Here is a 20,413-nt window from a genome sequence, read left to right as displayed (position 1 = left end):
AATAAATAGTTGAATTAAGTAACTGACATGTATTCAGGGACAGAACGATTATGAAAGTGGAGCAGCTTCCTAAACACTACACCCGAGTCTATATTAGTAATTAGGTATTTCACTCACTTCTGGCCATCTTGCGAATACTTTATATGTGGACGTTAGCTGTTCACAAAGTAAGTCATGATGTGGGTATGCCGGCGTTGGACTGGCATAAACACAGTAAAAAGTCTGACAACACCAGGTTTTAGTCCAACCGATTTAAGAACATAAGAACATAAGAAATAGGAGCAGGAGTAGGCCATCTAGCCCTTCGAGCCTGCCCCGCCATTCAATAAGATCATGGCTGATCTGTTGTGGCTCAGTTCCACTTTCCCGCCCTCTCCCCATAACCCTTAATCCCCTCTCTTATCAAGAACCCATCAACCCGCTTCTTGACTCACAAGCTTTCGGGGTTAGCCCCTTCGTCAGGTGAATGGAGAGTTCTGGCCTCAGACAGAGCATATAAAGCACATATAAAGCACCTGTGCTTTATACGCTCTGTCTGAGGCCAGAACTCTCCATTCACCTGACGAAGGGACTAACCCCGAAAGCATGTGAGTCTATTATCAAATAAATCGGTTGGACTAAAACCTGGTGTTGTCAGACTTTTTACTGTGTTCACAAAGTAAGTAACAGGACTGAGAGAAGTCAGAACTCTGCCAATTAAAATTTTAAACCATAGGGTCTCAAACTTGAGTTCATGGATATCTGGGGGTCCTTATAGGCTTTATAAGGGGTCTGCAGTGTAGGGCTAGTCTTATGAGGTGGCAATTGCCCCAGGCACTGCAATAATTGAATGAGCTGGAGGCATTCTCTGCCCCACCTGAGCTCTCTCTGGGCTCCTATTCTTCTGGTGTTTTCTCAGTGTACACCTCTAATGAGGTTTCTTCCAAGGGTGGACAGGCTTCACAATGAGAAGCAATCTCACTAATACTGCTAAAGTAAATACCTGCTTTCTTCCAAGTTAAAACATGGTTTACATGCAGTATTTTGTATTTATCACAGAGAACCATAACCTAGATGGGGACTCTGTGATTATTAATCCATTTGAAAAAAGGTCCATACCAGTGGCAATATACACTGGAAACAATGGAGAAAAGCTACCAGAACGAAGTGTGGTGGCTAATGAGTGTAAAATTCTTTAATGTAATTTTGAGGCTGACAAGGCAAATTGCATTTAGTTGGATCTTATTCATGCAAATATCCAACCATGGGAAATTAAGATATGTTAGTCCATGGATTGTTTTGCTAAACACGGCAAACTTTCTACTGCCTAACAACACATTAAGATGCTTTCATGCCACCAGGATATTGATGTCACAGCAGCACAAAGCTAATCAGAAAAGTCTCTCAGTTAACCAATTATTGTCATTATTCCCTGGCTCACTCCTACCTGCAGTGAGCTTCTCCACCACAAAATATGTGCACATGTGGCTGAACCCATTCCTCACGAGTCCAACTAACAGGACTATGGGGGTGGAGGGTGCTTTATTTCGAAAAGCTTTCCCCGTATAACATCTGCTTTACTCTTTTAGGAACTTCTCCCCTCCGAATGTAGGCGCTCAGACCACACCTAACAGTTAACTTCTCAAAAGCAGCTGCTGCTTCATATCCCTGGAAGAAATCCAAGCAGCAAATTCACTGTAACAGAAGACGGGTCATGCAAGGCTAGTGAAAAGGAAACGCTTCCAATTCATTAAATCATGAGCCACATAAGGCCAAGTCTGCTCTGGTCCATTATTGTCACGACAGCTGGAGTGTACGTCTGTTTGTGAGACCAGGGCACCGAAAAACCTTTTCACAACTGCATCCAGCACCAGAACGATCCTGGGTGCACCCAATTTAAAGTGAAGTAGTTGGAAATGAAGATTGAACAATCAATTGCACCTCTCCTACCCAACACTCTGGAAGAAGCCACAATCGTTTAAAAAGTAGTTGGTATTTATTGCAAATTAACAACAAGTCTGAACTACAAGCCAAACAGCACGTGCAGCAACTATTAAACCAGCTGTAGTATATGGTTTTCTCCACATTAGCTCAAGCATTACTTTAACACAGATTCTAAGCAAATCTACGGGTCTATAGTGTGCATGCACAATAGAACAAGGTTCCCCGTTCTGAAGCAAATATGTCAGTGATTTTATCAACCCATTCACAAATTTTGTCAATTAAGAGGCTTGGAACTTTCCTCATTAAGTACTGTACCATTTTGCCAGTTTGCAGTGTGTCTATAAATGCGTGTGGTATACATTAAGACCAACAAATGCTTCAAGAATTGTTGATTCCATGTACCAATTTTATTTATATAGAAATACTTAAAAAAAACATGAAGTAGCACCATTACTTAAGTTTTACCTTTATTATGTAGAACTTTAAATGTCAGAAAAATAAAACTCTTGATACAATTTCAATTCTTGTCTCAGCAAATATAATATTAGTATTTGACCATGAGGTTAAAGGCCCTTTATCATAAAATAAAATATATTTCGTTTTTAAACTTTTCTCAATAAAGTACATTTACGATCAAGTAACTTCACCTACATATACATAAACAAGTGGTAAACAAATGTATTAAAATAGAAATACTAAAAACTATAGTGGTGCAACAGAATTTGTAATTTTTCACTGGTTTCTACTTGTACAAATGTTAGAAAGCTTAACTGTTTCCTTTCATTGATTTTTGCTGCTTTTATAATTATGTTTTCGTAATAATATAGAATAAAATATGTTTTATATCATTGACTAGAAAATATGCTGGGTGAAGCGGGTTTTTTTTATTTTAAAAGTCTCTCTTATCCACTTCTATCTCTACCCTCCTGAATACTGCTTGTATTGACACACGGTTGTGGTCTCTCAGGACCCAGACAACAGTATTGTGTTGAGATATTAACAAAACTATTATACAGTGTTCCAGCCCCGGTTTAAGGCCATCGAAAATAAAAAGATTTGAACCCAGCTACAAAAAAGTCTCACTGAAATTAAATTAAAATACTTGTAAACATCTGCCATACGAAATATAATTTTTCAAGTCAAAAAAGAATAAAATACTTCAATCTGTAACGCAATTCTCATTTAGAATTCTCTTTTAAACCTGCGATTTCACATAATATACGCGATATGTAGTTTTTTTTTGCTAACTTTGCTCTTCTGGATCTTAAGTGATTGCAGCAAATGCAAAAGATTTTCCGCTGCTCATTCTACTGATCTTAACTGCAGCATTGCAAATCTGCAGCTAATTCTACTGATCTCAATAACTGCAGCATTGCAAGTCTGTTAATTCTACTCAGCTTGACTGCAGCATTGCAAATCTGCAGCTAATTCTACTGATCTTAGTAACTGCAGCATTAATCCTACTGATCTTCATAACTGCAGCATTGTAAAGGACTTTCTGATGTTAATTCTGTGGATTTTAAAGTGGTTTGCACCATTGCAAAGGACTTTCTGCGGCTCATTCTCTGGATTTTAAAGTGGTTTGCACCATTGCAAAGGACTTTCTGCTGCTAATTCTCTGGATTTTAAAGTGTTTGCAGCATTGTAAAAGGACTTTCTGCTGCTCATTCTACTGTTCTTAATAGCTGCACCATTGCAAAGGACTTTATGCTGCTCATTCTCTGGATTTTAGAGTGGTTTGCACCATTGCAAAGGACTTTCTGCTGATCATTCACTGGATTTTAAAGTGTTTGCACCATTGTAAAAGGACTTTCTGCTGCTCATTCTCTGGATTTTAAAGTGTTTGCAGCATTGTAAAAGGACTTGCTGCTGCTAATTCTACTGATCTTAATAGCTGCACCATTGCAAAGGACTTTATGCTGCTAATTCTGCAGATCTTTAGTAACTGCAGTATTGCAATCTGCTGTTAATTCTACTGATCTTAGTAAATGCAGCATTGCAAATGACTTTCTGCTGCTAATTCTGCCTTGCTGCTTGTTTTTTTAGGAAAAGATGCGGATAGCCTGAGTGACAGCCTTGCGGCATACAGGGCATTCGGGCTCACTGGTTTCACAGATCCTGTTTGCACACTCCATGCAGAAGAGGTTATGGCCACAGGGGACCAGGGCGGCGATCACCTCGCTCTCCAGACACATCAGGCAGTCCCGGCTGCCTTTCCGCCTCATGCTGGAGGAGGACGAGGACGAAGAGGAGGAGGAGGAAGAGGAGGAGGACGAGCAAGAGCCGCTGGGCTCGGCGGGGATCCCGCCGCCGGCGGAGGAGGATGATGCGGCGGGAATCCCGCCGTTGGCAAAGGGCACCAAGCCGATGGGGGAGGGGACGCCGCTGAGCGGGTCGCTGCGGACCCGGCGAGCCAGCGGGTGGTGCTCGCCGCCGCCACCGGCGGCGGCGGGAGAGCCGCCGTTCACCTGCAGCGGGGGAGGAGGAGGAGGGGGCGGCGGGGGCGGCGAGAGGCGCGGGGGCGGGATTCCCGCCGAGTTGGCTCGCCGCTGCTGCTGCTGCTGCGCCGGGGATCCGCCGTTGGCGGCGGCGGGAGGGTTGGGACGATCGAACTGCGACCAGAGCAGGGCGGAAGGGGGCGGGGCGGGCGCCGGGTCGAAGGCGGGGGAGTCGAAGGCGAGGTCGGGGGGGTCGGCGGCGGGGAGAGGGGCGGCGAGGGGAGCGGCGAGGGGCTCCCCGGCGCCGTTCCCGCCGTAGACGAAGTTCCCGCCGGCGCCGCCGCCGCCGCCGCCGGGGAAGTGGGCGGGCGGGCTGTAGTCGGGCAGGCGGCCGGCCGGGCTGAAGTAGGAGTCGGTGGACGCGCTGCCCAGCGAGCTGGAGCTGTCGTTGCGGTAAGTGGCGAAGGGTTTGCGGCCGGGGCTGGGCTTGTTCCACAGGCTGCCCGGGCCGCCCAGCTCGAAGCCCACGTCCGTGCCGTTGGCGTGGAAATCATTGTCGTCCGTCAGCTCGATCAGGCCGCCCGTCCTCATGGCGATGTGCGCCTCGATCTCCTCCCGCGCCCGGTCCACATTCTCCGGCATGCCGGTCACCTCGAAGACCGGCTCCTTGTCGCGGCTCGGCGTGACGATGTAGGTGTGGGTCTGCTGCTGGATCCGCTTGATGGTCGCCCCCTTGGGCCCCACCACCAGCCCCACCACCCGGTAAGGGACCCGCACCTGGATGCTGGTCTGGCCCGGAAGGTTGGGCGGACCCGGCGGCGCACCGTTCAGCGCAGTGTTCTTGTTGCGGGAGGCGCGGATCATGGAGAAGTGCTCGGCCGCTGAGATGATCTCCCGCCTGGCCATGGCCACATCCTCCTTGCGACCGGTCACCACGAACACTGGCTCCTCCCCACGCACCGGGGTCTTGATGTAAGTGTTGGTCTTTGCCCGCAAAGCTTTGATTTTGCAACCTTACAAGCAACAGAAAGAAAGAGGGAGAGAAAGAAAACAAACCCCATCGTTTAGTCACAAGACATTCTCTCAAACTGGTTTAAAAAAAAACACAAGAAGCCGAATGAAAATCAGAGCAAAAAGCTCCGACGTCTCTTCCCCCTCTGCACAATGCCCTCCTCTCGCATGCCTGCACTTTCCTTTGTAATCCCCATTACTCAGAGCCAGCACACAAAGCAGTGAAAATACTCCAAGATCCCCCTCTCCTACAGCTCTGCACTTTCCTTTTGTGACCATCACTCTGATGATTTATTTGCAACTAGCTCCGGCACCCCCCCAATAAAGAGGCACACATTGCACTGTGGCTGAGGATGGATCCATGTTATAGAATGAGGTGCAGACACAGAGAGAGAGAGCAATGATGCATAGTTTCAGTGGACAGGATGCAATGAAGATACACCGAATAAAGAGACACGTTGTTGCAGAATAAAGATACACTGAGCGAGCAGATACATTGTATCAGCGGTCTGTACATAGATAGGAACAAGGGAAAAGACACAGCAGCCTGTGCACACAGGATAGTGACACATTGTATCAATAGCCTGTAAACTGGAGAAAGATACAAAAACAGAAAATGCTGGAAATTCTTAGCCGGTCTGACAGCATCTGTGGTGAGAGAACAGAGCCAACGTTTCAAATCTGGATGACCCTTTGTCAGAGCCGAACAGGGTAAAGATATATTGTAGCAGCAGCTTGTATATACATAGGGTAAAGATACATTGTATCAGCAATCTGTACATAATAGGATAGATACATTGTGTCAACAATTTGTATACAGATAGGGTAAAGATACATTGTATCAGCAGCTTGCATATAGATAGGGTAAAGATACATTGTATCAGAAATTTGTATATAGATAGGGTAAAGATACATTGTATCAACAATTTGTATATAGATAGGGTAAAGATACATTGTATCATCCATTTGTATATAGATAAAGATACATTGTATCAGCAGCTTGTATATAGATAGGGTAAAGATACATTGTATCAGCAATTTGTATATAGGGTAAAGATACATTGTATCAGCAGCTTGTACATAGATAGGGTAAAGATGCATTGTATCAGCCTGCATTCAACATAGAAGACACATTGTATCAGCAGCCTACGGTAAAGATACATTGTATCACAGCTTGTACAGAGATAGACAAGCGAAAGATACATTGTATCAGTAGCCTGCACATAACATAGGGTAAAGATAGTGTACCAGCAGCGTGTACACAGATAGGGTAAAGATACATTGTATCAGCAGCCTGTACAGAGATACACAAGAGAAAGATACATTGTATCAGCAGCCAGTACACAGATACAGTCCTCGACACGGGATAGTAATGCATTGTATCCCATCAGCTCAAGTCAGCACCAAATTGCCACATTTTGAACCCAGCAGGGCCACGCCAAGCCCTGGGCTGCTCCTTACCTTGCCTCCCCACGATCTCTGCGACATGCTCGGAGCTGGGCACGGGCACGCACTCGGTCATGTTGACGCTCTTCTTCCTCGGCTCGTTGTCGTAAATGGAGTTCTCGTCGTTGTCCAGCCCGAGCAGCGAGAGCTGATCCAGGGCAATTTGCAGCGCTCTCTGGTCATCCAGCGCCTCGCCTCCTCCTCCTCCTCCGCTGTTATTGTTGCTGCTGCCGCCGGGGTTCCGCTCCATGTCGGCGAACAGGGAGCTCGGCATCTTTTTTAATGTAAAGGAGAGAGAGAGAGGGAGAGAGAGAGGAGAGGCTGAGCCCGGGAGAAGCAGGAAGGAATCAGACAAAGCAAAACGGGAGGGGAGGGTATAGGGAGGGAGGGAGAGGGGGGTGGGGGGTAGGGGAGGAGGAGAGGGGGGGAAGGGAGGGAAAAAGAGACAAGAGAGGAGAGAGAGAGAGGCTGGAGTAAGGATTGAACAGAGAGAGAGAGAGAGGCTCCCCGGGTAGGAGCCCCAAGCCAAGGCAGTGGCCCGCTCCTGGGGCCGCAGCTCACCCCACTGCCTTTGTGTCTGCTCCCAGAGGGAGGGGGGGCACCCACTGCCGCTTTCGGCTGGGGAGGGGGGGGGCTCTGGACAATATATAGATCTCCCCTCAGCTGCTCTCCCCTCCCTCCCGGGTCGGCAGCAGGGTCTGAGCTCCTCCTGGCTGCCTTCCCTCCCTCCCTCTCCCTCTCTTTGTGTGTGTGTGTGTTTGGGAGGGAGCAGGCTGCCTTTCTCTCTCTCTCTCTCTCTTTGTGTGTGTTTGGAAAGGGGGCAGGGAGCTGGCCGCCTTCTCTTTCTCTCTCTCACTCTCTCTCTCTCTCTCTCTCCCTCGCCCAGCCGCTCTCAGCACCGTCTCGCCGTCTCCTGCTCCAGTCTCAGCCCCGGCTCTGCCGCCCAGCAATGCCCCATGGCATCAGATACACTCGGCGGGCAGAGGTGAGGCGGAGAGCCGCCTCATTGGCCCGGGGAGGGAGTTAGGGAGCAGCTAGTGAATGGGACCGTCCCTTCTCTTCCCCTCCCTCCCTCTTTCTACCCCTCCCCTCCCTCCCTCTTTCTTCCCCTCCCTCTCTCCTTCTCTCTTTCTTTCCCTCTCCCCCCTCCCTCTCTTCCCCCTTCCCTTCCTTCCCCTCCCCCCCTCCTTCTCTCTTTCTTTCCCTCTCCCCCCCTCCCTCTCTCCCCCCTTCCCTTCCTTCCCCAACCTCCTTCTCCCCTCCCTCTCTCCTCCACGACTCCTAACAATGAAACAATGAAAAGCTGCAGATGGTCTCTCTCTCTCTTCCCCCGCCCTTATGGAACAGGTAGTCCAAATATATCTCAAACCTAAAAGGATTTATTATATATCTTGGATCTCCCTCCACCCCTCAAAAAAATGAGTTTGCTGTCACTGTGCAGACATGTTAATGAGGCAGTCACTAAAATCAATGTTATTGTCTGCACAGTGTTACAAAGGGCTATTTTCCTGTCAAATTAGCCATGCTTAAGATCAGATTTGGGCTCTCTGTAATAGTCGTGCTGGGATCACCTATAGGGCGGACACAAGCCACGGTCGCATTTTATCATTACTGCTGTTAACAATGACCCATGCTTTTATAGTGGACCATATTTGTGAGCAGATGTCAGCAAACGGGCGTTATCATTCTGACTAGGACCTCTTTCTGTGATTGTTTACTGATGGGGATTTATTGCCTGGAGCTGTTTTTTTTATATATATATATTTGACAAAACCAAACGGGTCAGACTTGAAATCCAGCAGCAATCTTTCAGGGCACGTTACGCCTGGCGATTGAGAATGAAGTGTTGTCCGGCCACGTTTATCACTGGTAGTCTCAGATTCTGCAGGGAACAAGTCCAAACCTCTCTTTGTTGTAACTGTTATTCCACCGAGCGACTTCGCAGCCCTAATGCTGGAGGCGGGACCTGAAGGTTTGAGCTGCTGATGTCTGCAGCTCGCTTTCAGATAAAATGATTTTTTTCTCTCTCTCTGCTGTCAACTGTAGGTAATTTCGTCGGAACGGACCCCTGCGAGTTAGAGAATTGCAAATCCTCCCTCGCCAGCGCGCACACACAATAAAGAATAGCTATCGCCTGGGTATCAGCTTATAGTGGAGACAATTGGATGGTGGTTTGGGAAATTGCCTTGCAAGTTCCATTGCACCAGATTCCTGGACCGTCACCACAGCTTGGGTTAGATAGAAATACCCACCACTGTATTGGCGACATCTCTCGAACATACTGTCATTCCGTGTGATAACACGTTGCTGGAGGGGAGGGAGATGGAAGGGCAGCGCTTTTTCTCTCTCTCTCTCTCACCCTCTCGTTTGCTCCTTATAAGCAAGAAATCGCAGCCATGTGTCACAGAGGGTCAACTTGCTATCAAATAACAACAGGCCCGGTGCAGACAAATAACACAGGTAAACATATCCATTCCTGCACCATGTTAACTGCTCTGTGTCATTTGCAATGAGATTTCTTGAATGGACAAACACAACAAAAAAAGCACGTCAAATACATGTCCCCTTTTGTTTTAATTAATGACACAGAATAAAGGTACAAACATGACTTTGAGCAAAAGGAACTGGTTAAAACACTGAAGGCTAGGCACATTTTATTTGTCCCTAGCTCTTAACTGATTGATTTACAATTGATGGTATCGCAATTTAAGTTTTAAAACCCATTATTCAGTGGTTATAATTTTAACGCCTTTCGAAAATGGTGGAGCTGGGAATGTGATTTACAGAAACTAAAACAAGCATCTTAAAAAAAACAATTCATCGCGCGAGAGAAAGCTTTCGGGATAATTAATAATTATTTTTTTTAAAAGTTAACGGTTTGTAATATAACACGTTTCTTTAAGGGAAGAAAAAGGGGGGTATTTGCCAGGCAAATGGGAATGAGGGGGAGGAACACATGGTCTGAGAATGGTAACAGCCACACAGGCACAAGAGAATTCCATAATGCTGGAATCTGCATTCAGATTGGAAGAAAAGGCTATTTGTGGACGTGAGCTTCGGGAGGGCAATGGATCAGCCCCTCAATCACAAAAGACATTTTTTTTCTCTCAGTTTGAAACCGGTGGGATGGAAAGTGCTTGCTCTACCCCCACAATGCTTATGTTAATATAGACTGCCCTAAAACCCCTTCTCAATAGGGAAGCATTTTTTTTTCTCTCTCTCTTGGTACATCGCCATCTATTTTAACACAATCACATTCAAGCTTGCAACGCAAGTCACTGCGCCCTAAATGATTCCCTCTCCCGAAAATTGCCCTTTCAGCATCCGCAAAGAAGATCATCTCCATTCCCACACATCCTCCCCACCTCTCGCGAACTGCTATTATCTGCCGGTGTGGCTGAACGCAACAGATCAATAACATTCCGCTCCAAGGGTCCCCCCCCCAACCCTCCACCAATTCAGAGGTGATTGTGTGCCTAGCGTGAAAACAGGACGTGCCCGACAATGTGCCACGCCTTGCAAGCTTAGGTAGGGCTACAAGTCAACAAATCCCAAGGACAATCCCCATCCATGATACTCCCTTGCCTGAGAATCCAGAGACGTTTGCAAAACAAGAAGGTGGGGGGGGAAGGACATATGTCTCTTTTTTTTAATTCGCTGTTGTAAAGCAGTATCTCAACGTTAGAGGAAGGTCATTCCAAAGCCTGGATAAGGGAGTCTTCAGTGTTAATGTAATCTGGTTTGAGTTTAAAACGGCCTGGGCTAATGAAAAGAAAAACAGCAAGGCGCGCCTTGTGTTTTTATTCCACCAAAATAGATATATCTTATTCATAATATTTGTAAATGTACATCACAAAATATTTCAAATTGAAAATGAAGGAAAGTGTAATAAAAGCTGACTTTTCTCTCTACAGCTTCTCCCATTCTGAGATGTCTCAGTACAATTGTAATACCCTTAATATTTCCATTGCACATTCAATGTTAGGTATAAGGCACAAAAGCAAAATATTGAATATTATGCAAAATGCAACAAAAAAATAGGAGCAAGATTAGGCCATTTGGCCCCTCGAAACTGCTCCAGCATGCAATAATGATCATAACTGATCCTCTATTTCAATATCATGTGCCCATGCTCTCTCCATGTCCTTCACACTGTCCCATCCACCAGGGGAATCGTAGAGGGTGGGACAGGACCACACAAAGGTCTGTTGACCTTGGACAGGTATTTCAGTCTCAGGGCAAATACAGTTGGAAAATCCCATCCGGGAAATCTATCTCTGTCCTTCTTAAACGGGCACAGTGATTAGCACTGCTGCCTCACTGCTCCAGGGGCAAGGGTTCAATTCAGACCTCGGGTCAGTGTCAGTGTGGAGTTTGCACATTGTCCTCATGTCTGTGTGAGTTTCTTCCAGATGCCCTGCTTTCCTCCCACTGTTGAAAGGTGTGTAGGTTTGGTGGATTGGCCATGGTAAATTTCCCTTTAATGTTCCAAAATATCTAGGTTATATTAGTCATGGGAAATGTGTGGGTTAATGGAGGTAGGGTGAGAGAAATGGCCTGGGTAAAATATTCTGTTGGCGAGTTGGTGCAGTCTCAATGGGTCAAATGGCCTCTTCTGCACATTAGGGATTCTATGATTCTAAATATATTCAGGCATCCACAGCTTTCTGTGGTAGAGAATTCTACACATACGCCACCCTCTGAGTGAAGAATTTTTCCTCATCTGACTCCTAAATGGCCGACCCAATAGCCTGAAACAGAATTCTAGTGACTTGTTCCAGAGCAGTGAGTGTTCCGCCTGCGAGGTCCTCCTTCATCTCAGTGGGCTGCAAGATTGAAATCGGACATAACCCCCATAAGTAAGATTAAATACATTTAATACACACCGCACATTTCGTAACAAGTTTGAGAAAATCATTTATATGTTAATACAACCGTCATCAACTTCAAATGGTAAAAACAAAATAAGTATTTACACTACGGACACAGAGGGAGTGCACAGCTCTGACAGAGAATATTGTGAGCAATCCGCACGTACCTCACTTCTCCTGTCCTTGTCTTACGTGTGAATCACTTCCGTCATACTCAGTGGAAAAGAAACTACAGGGACAGAAATCAGTGGAATATGACAACCCGGCACATGGGCAGTGGTCAACAAATTTTATAAGACACTTGTCAGACCCCACTTGGAGTACTGTGCGCAGTTCTGGTCTCCTCACTACAAGAAGGGTGTGGAAGCTACTGAAAGGGTGCAGAGGAGATTTACAAGGATGTTGCCTGGATTGGGAGGCATGCCTTATGAGGATAGGTTGAGGGAGCTAGGGCTCTTCTCCCTGGAGAGACGAAGGTTGAAAGGTGACCTGATAGAGGTTTATAAGAGGTATAGATAGGGTGGATTCTCAGAGGCTATTTCCCAGGGCTGAAATGGTCACTACGAGAGGACACAGGTATAAGGAGCTGGGAAGCAAGTACAGAGGAGATGTCAGGGGTAAGTTTTTCACTCAGAGGGTGGTGAGTGAGTGGAATCGGCTGCCGTCAGTGGTGGTAGAGGTGAACTCGCTGGGATCTTTTAAGACACTTCTGGATGAGTACATGGGATTTAATGGGATTGAGAGTTACAGATAGGTCTGGTAGGTATGGATATGATTGGTGCAACTTGTGGGCCAAAGGGCCTGTTTGTGCTGTAGTGTTCTATGTTCTAAATTGTCTCATAGGCTGCACACAGAACCCAAATTGGCCGCATGTAGTCTCTGGGTCTAATGTTGCCCGCTACTGTTCTAGACCCCGCTCCCCCCACCCTCCTCCCCAACCCCAGTCAGGATTTAATGTTTCAGTGATATCCCCTCTCATTCTTCTGCATTCCAGTGAATACAGACCCCTTCTTTCCTCATGAGACAATCCTGCCATCCCAGGAATTAATCTGGTGAACCTGAACCACTCTCTCTATGGCAACTGTCTCCTTTCTTGAAGCTTCAGACAGTGCTCCAGGTATGGTCTCACCAGGGCTCTGTAGAGCTGAATTAAAACATCCTTGCTCCTGCACTGAAATGTTCTTGCAATGAAGGCCGACATATTATTTGCCATCCCAACTGCTTTCTGTACCTCCTTGTTTGCTTTCAGTGACTGGTGTACGAGGACATCCAGGTCCTTTTGTACATCAACATTTCCCAATTATCACCATTTAATTGATACTCTGCCAGTCTGTCCAAGTCAACTTTTCTCCACACGGGCTTTTTTTCAGCTCTCATGCTCATCCGTGTGCCTTTATCTTACTTACGCGGGAAATCAGCACTGAAAAGTATTGTCAATGAAAATAACACGTACCACATCAATCAGATGAATAATGATACCGGTATTTGCACCATGGTTATGGTGATGGTAAACTGCCTCAATCAAGATTGCTGAATGTTTATGTTGACTGGCCAATAAAATCTGATAAACACATATAATCATGCAAATTATAGAGGAAATCCAACAGGCTTTGGTCATTGGTCAGAACCACATCTTGTTAATAACTTATTATCTTCACACCTACCTACCTCATGGTGTGCCTCATTCTTCAAATCGTTTTAGTTCCCCGGTTGTAATCTCCTCGAAAATAGTCAGGTTTCTGTGCTAATTTAAGCAGCAATGTTAACAGTTTTCTGTTGGCAACTGTGCTATCATCGAAAATCATGAATCATTTACAGTACTGAAACATTTCCATATATTTATGCATTTATTTTAGGAATGCACCCTGTAAGTACAATGTCCGTACAAGCACTGTGGCTGATTCTAAATGCGTGTTTTAAATGGTGGATTACTCACTTTGGATTGATTTTTACGGTGCTCAGTTTAGTCCGGGAGATGCATTTTTAGAAAAGCAGTCTGTGGTGGCATGTGTTGGGGAATTTCAAGGAGCGCCTGTGCTGAAATTGCTCTAGGTAAGTTTTAATACACGCAGCTCAGGATCCTGGCTTGCATCATCCCCCACCCCATAAAATACTGATTGTACCAGGAGTCCTTTCCTCTGTGGCCCTATAAACCAAGCTGTGATCTTATTTTTCTCTGTTTGCTTGTTCCAATCAAACTGCCAGCGCAGACATTTTAAATAGGATTTTTTTTTGTTTGAGTTATGATTTGAGAACCTCACGTAAAAGACATGTGCAGCTGCACATGGAAGGTGTAAGCAGCTGGGGTAATTGGTGTTCAGTGTGAGAACTGTTAGTTGTTAATCCACATGGGTGCAGAAAAATCATCTAGTTCATGAAAATAAAGGATAGAAATCATTTAAGATTGATTAAGATGGAGAATTGTCATATACATCTAAGGAAGTTAGAATGATTGCATATTTTATATATATATATATTTATAATAACCTGAATATATATATACACAAGCATTTAGATTGTCTGTTTCATGGATAATGCAGAGACATTTACCGATAGGTATGGAAAATCTCTCTTCGTCAGAGCTGCCTCTCCGACAAGATTTCCGTTGACCTCTAACAAAGGCTCATTCAGATTCAATTGGCTCTATTCTCTCTCCACGGATGCTGTCAGACCCGCTGAGATTTTCCAGCCCCAGAGCGTCAGGGACCCGAGTTCAATTCCCGGCATGGGTCACTGTTTATGCGGAGTCTGCATGTTCTCCCCGTGTCTGCATGGGTTTCCTCTGGGTGCACCTCCCATATTCCGAAAGATGTGCTGATTTGGTGCATTGGCCATGCTAAATTGTCCCTCAGTGTACCCGAACAGGCACCAGAGTGTGACGACCGAGGGATTTTCACAGTAACTTCAGTGCAGTGTTAATGTAAGCCTACAAGCGACTATAAATAAACTTAGTGGGTGGCACGGTGGCACAGTGGTTAACATTGCTGCCTCACAGTGCCAGGAACATGGGTTCGATTCTGGCCTCAGGTAACCGTCTGGGTGGAATCTGCACATCCTCCCCATATCTGCATGGATTTCCTCCAGGTGCTCTGGTTTCCTCCCACATTCCAAAGATGTGCAGGTTAAGTTAATTGACCATGCTAAATTTCTCCTTAGTGTCAGAGGGATTAGCAGGGTTAAAATGTAGGGTTAAGGGGTTAGGTTCTGGTGCAGGTTTGATGGGCTGATTGGCCTCCTTCTGTAGGGATTCTGTTTTCTGTTTTTGTTTCAGTTCCACAGTATTTTGCCTTTATCTAAAGGCCTGCGTTAGCTGAAAACATGTACTCTATCACATGCCAGTACCATGGTGCAGAAGTTCCAGGAAATTTTGGTATGACTCACTTCTGTCATTATGTTTGCTACGTTATAATTTCTGGGAAGTTTTGTACCACTCCACAAAGTTATTTGTCAAATACTAGGGGTGAAATTTTACGGCCTCACTCATCCCAAAACCATAAAATATGGGTGGCACGGTAGCACAGTGGTTAGCACTGCTGCTTCACAGCTCCAGGGTCCCGGGTTCGATTCCCTGCTCGGGTCACTGTCTGTGTGGAGTTTGCACATTCTCCTCGTGTCTGCGTGGGTTTCCTCCAGGTACTCCGGTTTTCTCCCACAGTCCAAAGATGTGCAGGCTAGCTTGATTGGCTATGCTAAGAAATTGCCCCGTAGTGTCCAGGGATGCTCAGGTTAGAGAGTTTAGTGGGTATAGTGTGTCGGGATATGGAGGTAGAGCCTGGGTGGGATTGTGTTCAGTGCAGACTCGATGGGCCGAAGGGCCTCTTTCTGCACTGCAGGTTTCTATGATTCTATGAAAATCCCACCTGTAGTCAGTGGACCCTCCCGTGCTCTGCCCCTCGCCCTGTCCAATTCCCGTAACGGCAGGGTGGTAACTCTGCACCATCCCCTGGATCTCTCTCCCCATCCCCTTCCCCCAGTAAATTCAATGAATCGATGAGAGTGAGTTTGCTGCACTCTGATCTTCGCTGTCACTTGGACCATTACAGTATTGTGTTAGAGGGTTCAGAAAGAGAAAAATATTCAGTCGCTCATCAGGTTATTCTGAGGATAACATCATCTCGGATTTGCTCTGAAAACTTCAAAATCTGAACCTACTAATAGAATAAATAACTGATTTGGCAGCCAAATATTTCCCCCAACTGATGTTGGCCTGGATCTTACTCAAAATCAAAAGTGTATTACAATGCATGCCAATATTAACATGCAAATTCCGTAGCAACTTCAAGGGATTAAAAGATATGGTGTGAGTTGCATATCTCCAGAATTTACTGTTTAGTTTATATGACTTTGCCATCAGCTTTGCTCATCCTTAATCACCCCATTAGTTTTAAGAACCCGCTGGATTTCCACATTAATCACCTATTAAACTTGCCACAGAATGTTAAGTCTGGTAATTAAAAGGGTAAGGATCTTTTTGATGATGTGGCAATGGCAGTTAACCCCTGGCCCAGGAATTTAACAATTTAAAAGGCGGGCTCTCATTCTTTAAGTGATAAACTGTTTCAAATTTTAAATTCCATTTTACCTTTTAGTTTGCTTTCCTGTACCTTTTTCTCTAGTCCTTTATCCAATCTTTCTCCCCGTCTCATTATTTCTCTCCCTGTACCTAATTTAACTCTGAATTCATCCCCCAACTCAGTTGTTCCCCTGTCACTTTCTCAGTTTTTAAGAAGAACCTCCATCGATTCACCACTTATTGAGACTCCAAAGGCCCCACTGCCTTTGCCTTATCATTCTTAATCTGCACTGCTACAGTGCAAGGAAATTATGAATTGAAGGGTTCGGAGAAAGGGTACACAGTGAAATGTCCTGACCCAGCAAGCCCCAGTCCATTATTTTTAAATTTCCAAGTAACTTGTGATGAAATATGGTGAGGGATTGTGTACAGTTTTGGGGACCACCCTATGTATAGAGGCGCCTTCTTGCCGACTGTTTATTTACTTACAAGCTCATCAATCAAGTTCAATCAGACCAGGCTGTTCCTTTCCTATGTTTTACAACCCATCCCCACATCATGAGATCATTCTCCTTCATTTTGCCCCTTTTTAAATAGACTGTTTCTCTGTTCTGGGTGATGTGTATCAGACATCCACTGTTTATCCCTCACACCTTCTGTGGCCTATTCTAATTGTCAGCAAATTTTGACATAGATTTGCCACTATCGGATCAGCAAGAATCATTGCCTAATGTCTGGCGTTCCATCATCAAGATTGCCATTATAGTGAATTCCATTGTAGTGAATTCTTGGCCCTAATATTCTAAATTTGGTATGCGAGCCACATGTTCTATTGTAAACAATGATATAAACCAGCTTTTATGGGGAATCTCATTACTAAAGTATTCATTTTTTTGATTATCTCTAAAGCCGGATAGAGCTTTCAGTGTCACATCTTGTCTATCACATATGACCCACTTTTTATTGCACAGGTGTCTGTCGTTTCCTCATAAGTCAGGCAAAATATTTGCTGAAAAAAATTAATATCACTTCTACACAGTGACTGATCTGAAATAAGAGCCCAAACCAAATTAAAAATTCACATAAATGCATTTTTCAATAACAGGATTTAACTTGTTCCCCACTTTGCATTGTGTCCTTTAATGCTATCATTAAATAGAAAGAGTTTGGATTTATGCAGAGCATTCCATGTCCTCAGGACACCCAAACATGTTCCACAGATCATTTGTTTTTGAAGTGTAGTCACCAGAGTTATGAAAATAAACTCAGCAACCAATTTGTATACAGCAAGTTCTCAAGAAAGGCAATAACATAAATGACTAAATGATGGTGGTGTAGTTTGAGGAAGTTGTGTGAATCAGGTTTTTAGACACCTCTGACATTCTCATCAATGAGACTATGAAATCTTTTAATCCACCACCTTGGTTCAAAATATCAGCATGCTGGCACAATGTTAGCGCCGCTACCTCACAGCGCCAGGGACCTGGATTCGATCCCTGGCTTGGGTCACTGTCTGTACGGAGTCTGCACGTTCTCCCCGTGTCTGCGTGGGTTTCCTCCGGCTGCCCCGGTTTCCTCCCACAGTGCGAAAGACGTGCTGGTTAGGTGCATTGACCACACTAAATTCTCTCTCAGTGTATCCGAACGGTCACTGGAGTGCGGAGACTAGGGGATTTTCACAGTAACTTCATTGCAGTATTAATGTAAGCCTACTTGTGACTCTAATAAACTTTAAAACTGAAGAAAGTTCCTCTGAATGCACAACACCTCATTAACACCGGAGTGAACTATCAGGTTAGATTTAGTGTCTTAACACAGCGTCAGCGTTACGAATATTCTAGTAATGACAGCGATATTAATGAGTCAAGGTGAAACTATTGAAAGACTGAGGCCAGAGTTCTCCAGTCATTCATGCCCCATTGCCAGTGAGAAGGGAGAATTTGGGGCCCAGCCAAATCTGTGCTCACTGAAAAGTGGGACGTGAGAATCCCAGCTGCAGGCGAGGTCGGAGAATCCGACCCACAGGGAGGGATTTTTCTCCCTGTCTGTGGCCTGCTTCAGGGAGGCAATGTGCCGTTTGTTGGTGGTGGAATCTTATGACCCTGCCATTGACAATGGGGTTTCCCGTTGAACACGCCCCTCGCTGCTGGGAAAGCCACTGCTGGGGTTGTACCATTGGCAGGACAGTAAGATCTCGCCAGCATGAATGGCAGCAAGATTTCAGTGATAATCTCTCCTGAAAGGGAACTTGAATGTGTTGGGAGGGATTCTCCAACTGCGCTTGCCTGAAAACCAGAGATTCCTGCCTGAATTCAATGAACCTTTACTTGGTCCCCCCCTCCCCCCCACAAACAACCTGCTGGAATTCCAGTGGCAGGTGGGTTGGGAGAATTCCAGCCTCTATGGTTTACACAAAGCTAATATAGTCTGAGAAAGGACAACGCACCCCCTTTTGAAGGATATCATCCTTCAGTAGTCAGAAATCCTGGAGTACTTTTTATCTTCAAGCGGTTAACTCAATTGTCTTCCAAAATTATTTACAGCAAAGCTGGAGGGCAAATTTCCAGAGCTTTACTCAGATGAGGTTTACACTGGAGTGGATTTGTGCTTCCCTTGTTACACATGCACTTTGCCATAGATCAGCCATGATCTTATTGAATGGTGGGGCAGGCTCGAAGGGCTAGATGGCCTACTCCTGCTCCTATTTCTTATGTTCTTATGTTCTTATGTTTTTGCAATGAATGCTTCTATCAAAACAGTATGCCTCCCTTGTCCTTTTGGCTAAGATCAAGTGTAGTATCGACATGCTGCACTTGGTTGAAGTCATTAGGTTACATTTCAGCTTCATTTGAAGCAATTTTTAAAAGCGGCATCTCGGCCTTTTGGCTAAGATGCAAATGAGATCAAGCCTTGGAAGAGGAGCTACACCTACTCCAATCAGCTTGGATCATGTCGATCGAGCCCTAGACAGGAGGCGAGAGCCCTGTCTTGTCAGCTTGGATCAGGAATGTCCCAACTTGTTGGGACTCTGAATTGGATTTAATTTGACTTGATTGGATGGGAATAAAGTTTAAAAAAAAATGCCTCCCTTGTCCATGGTATTTGGGGCCTCCAAGAATGAACAGGGCAAGCAATTACGTGTCTGCAAAATAAAGAAGTGGAAAAATAGATTGGATTAAGAGAGAGATAAATGAGACAATAGAAGAGATTTTAAAAGTTTGAATTTTAATTTTATCAATCTCCAACAATAATTAAAATCAGAAGGAATGAGATACCACGTGTGTTAAAGTAGATTTTCTGTACCAGGGAGGTCATTTCATAGAATTATGGAATCCTTACAGTGCAGAATGAGACTGTTCGGCCCATCGAGTCTGCACCGACCACAATCCCACTCAGGCCTCATTCCCGTAATCCCACATATTTAACCTGTTAATCCTCGTGACACCACGGCCAATTTAGCACGGCCAATCAACCTAACCTGCACATCTTTGGATGTGTGAGGAAACTGGAGCATCTAAAGCAAACTCACACAGACACGGAGAAAATATACACAGACAGTGACCCAAAGCCGGAATTGAACCCGAATCCCTAGCACTATGAGGCAGCAGTGCTAACCACTGTACCAGCCAGTCTGCAATGAGGAGAGATTGAGTAGAATGAGCCTATAATCTCTGGAGTGAAGATGAGAGATGATCTCATTAAAATGTACAAGATTCTAAAACTCAGCAGTTCTAGGAGCAGTGTTGGAGAGAAAGACAGCATTAAGTCAAGTCCCTGTGACTCTTTTTCAGAGTTAAAAGGGGGGAGAAATCTGACGGATTTTATACTGCTTAACAGGATATGGAGCAGGTGGAGCAAGGTAACAAGTCTGGGGTAACTGGGAGCTAGATGGGATTTGCAAAGATGTTATGGACACAAGAAAAGAAGGAATGTTAATAATAGTATTGAAGACTGAAGAAGGTATTGATACCAACACAAAGATAAGGTAGAATGCATTAATAACACAACAAAGGTCGGCATTGTGTCAAAGCAAAACTTAAGAACAAGTGGATGGACAGCTGGCCCTATGAAACAGTGGGACAAAAAAATTGGATTTATAAAGGGGGCCAAGATGGAGGACAGAGTTCTTGGTCTGATGTTGTTGAACTCTGTGTTAAGTCCAAAAGGCTGTGAAATGCCTAATCACAGGATGAGATGCTGTTCCTTCAGTT

General features: G+C 45.1%; 1 protein-coding gene across 1 annotated transcript; it reads right to left on the bottom strand.

Annotated features, from left to right (window-relative positions):
* Positions 1-2,064: 2,064 nt before the first annotated feature.
* Positions 2,065-7,163, bottom strand: mex3b (mex-3 RNA binding family member B). Its single transcript, XM_080214308.1, has 2 exons — positions 6,834-7,163; positions 2,065-5,374 (listed from the first exon to the last, which is right to left on the bottom strand). The coding sequence occupies exons 1-2, from the start codon at positions 7,090-7,092 to the stop codon at positions 3,966-3,968; spliced, it is 1,668 nt and encodes a 555-aa protein (XP_080070434.1). The 5' UTR covers positions 7,093-7,163; the 3' UTR covers positions 2,065-3,965.
* Between the last annotated feature and the right edge of the window lie 13,250 nt (positions 7,164-20,413).

Source organism: Carcharhinus amblyrhynchos, chromosome 28, assembly GCF_965287045.1.
Source record: "Carcharhinus amblyrhynchos chromosome 28, sCarAmb.v2.hapA, whole genome shotgun sequence".
Lineage (NCBI taxonomy): Eukaryota > Metazoa > Chordata > Chondrichthyes > Carcharhiniformes > Carcharhinidae > Carcharhinus > Carcharhinus amblyrhynchos.
This window is presented reverse-complemented; position numbering and strand designations above follow the sequence as displayed.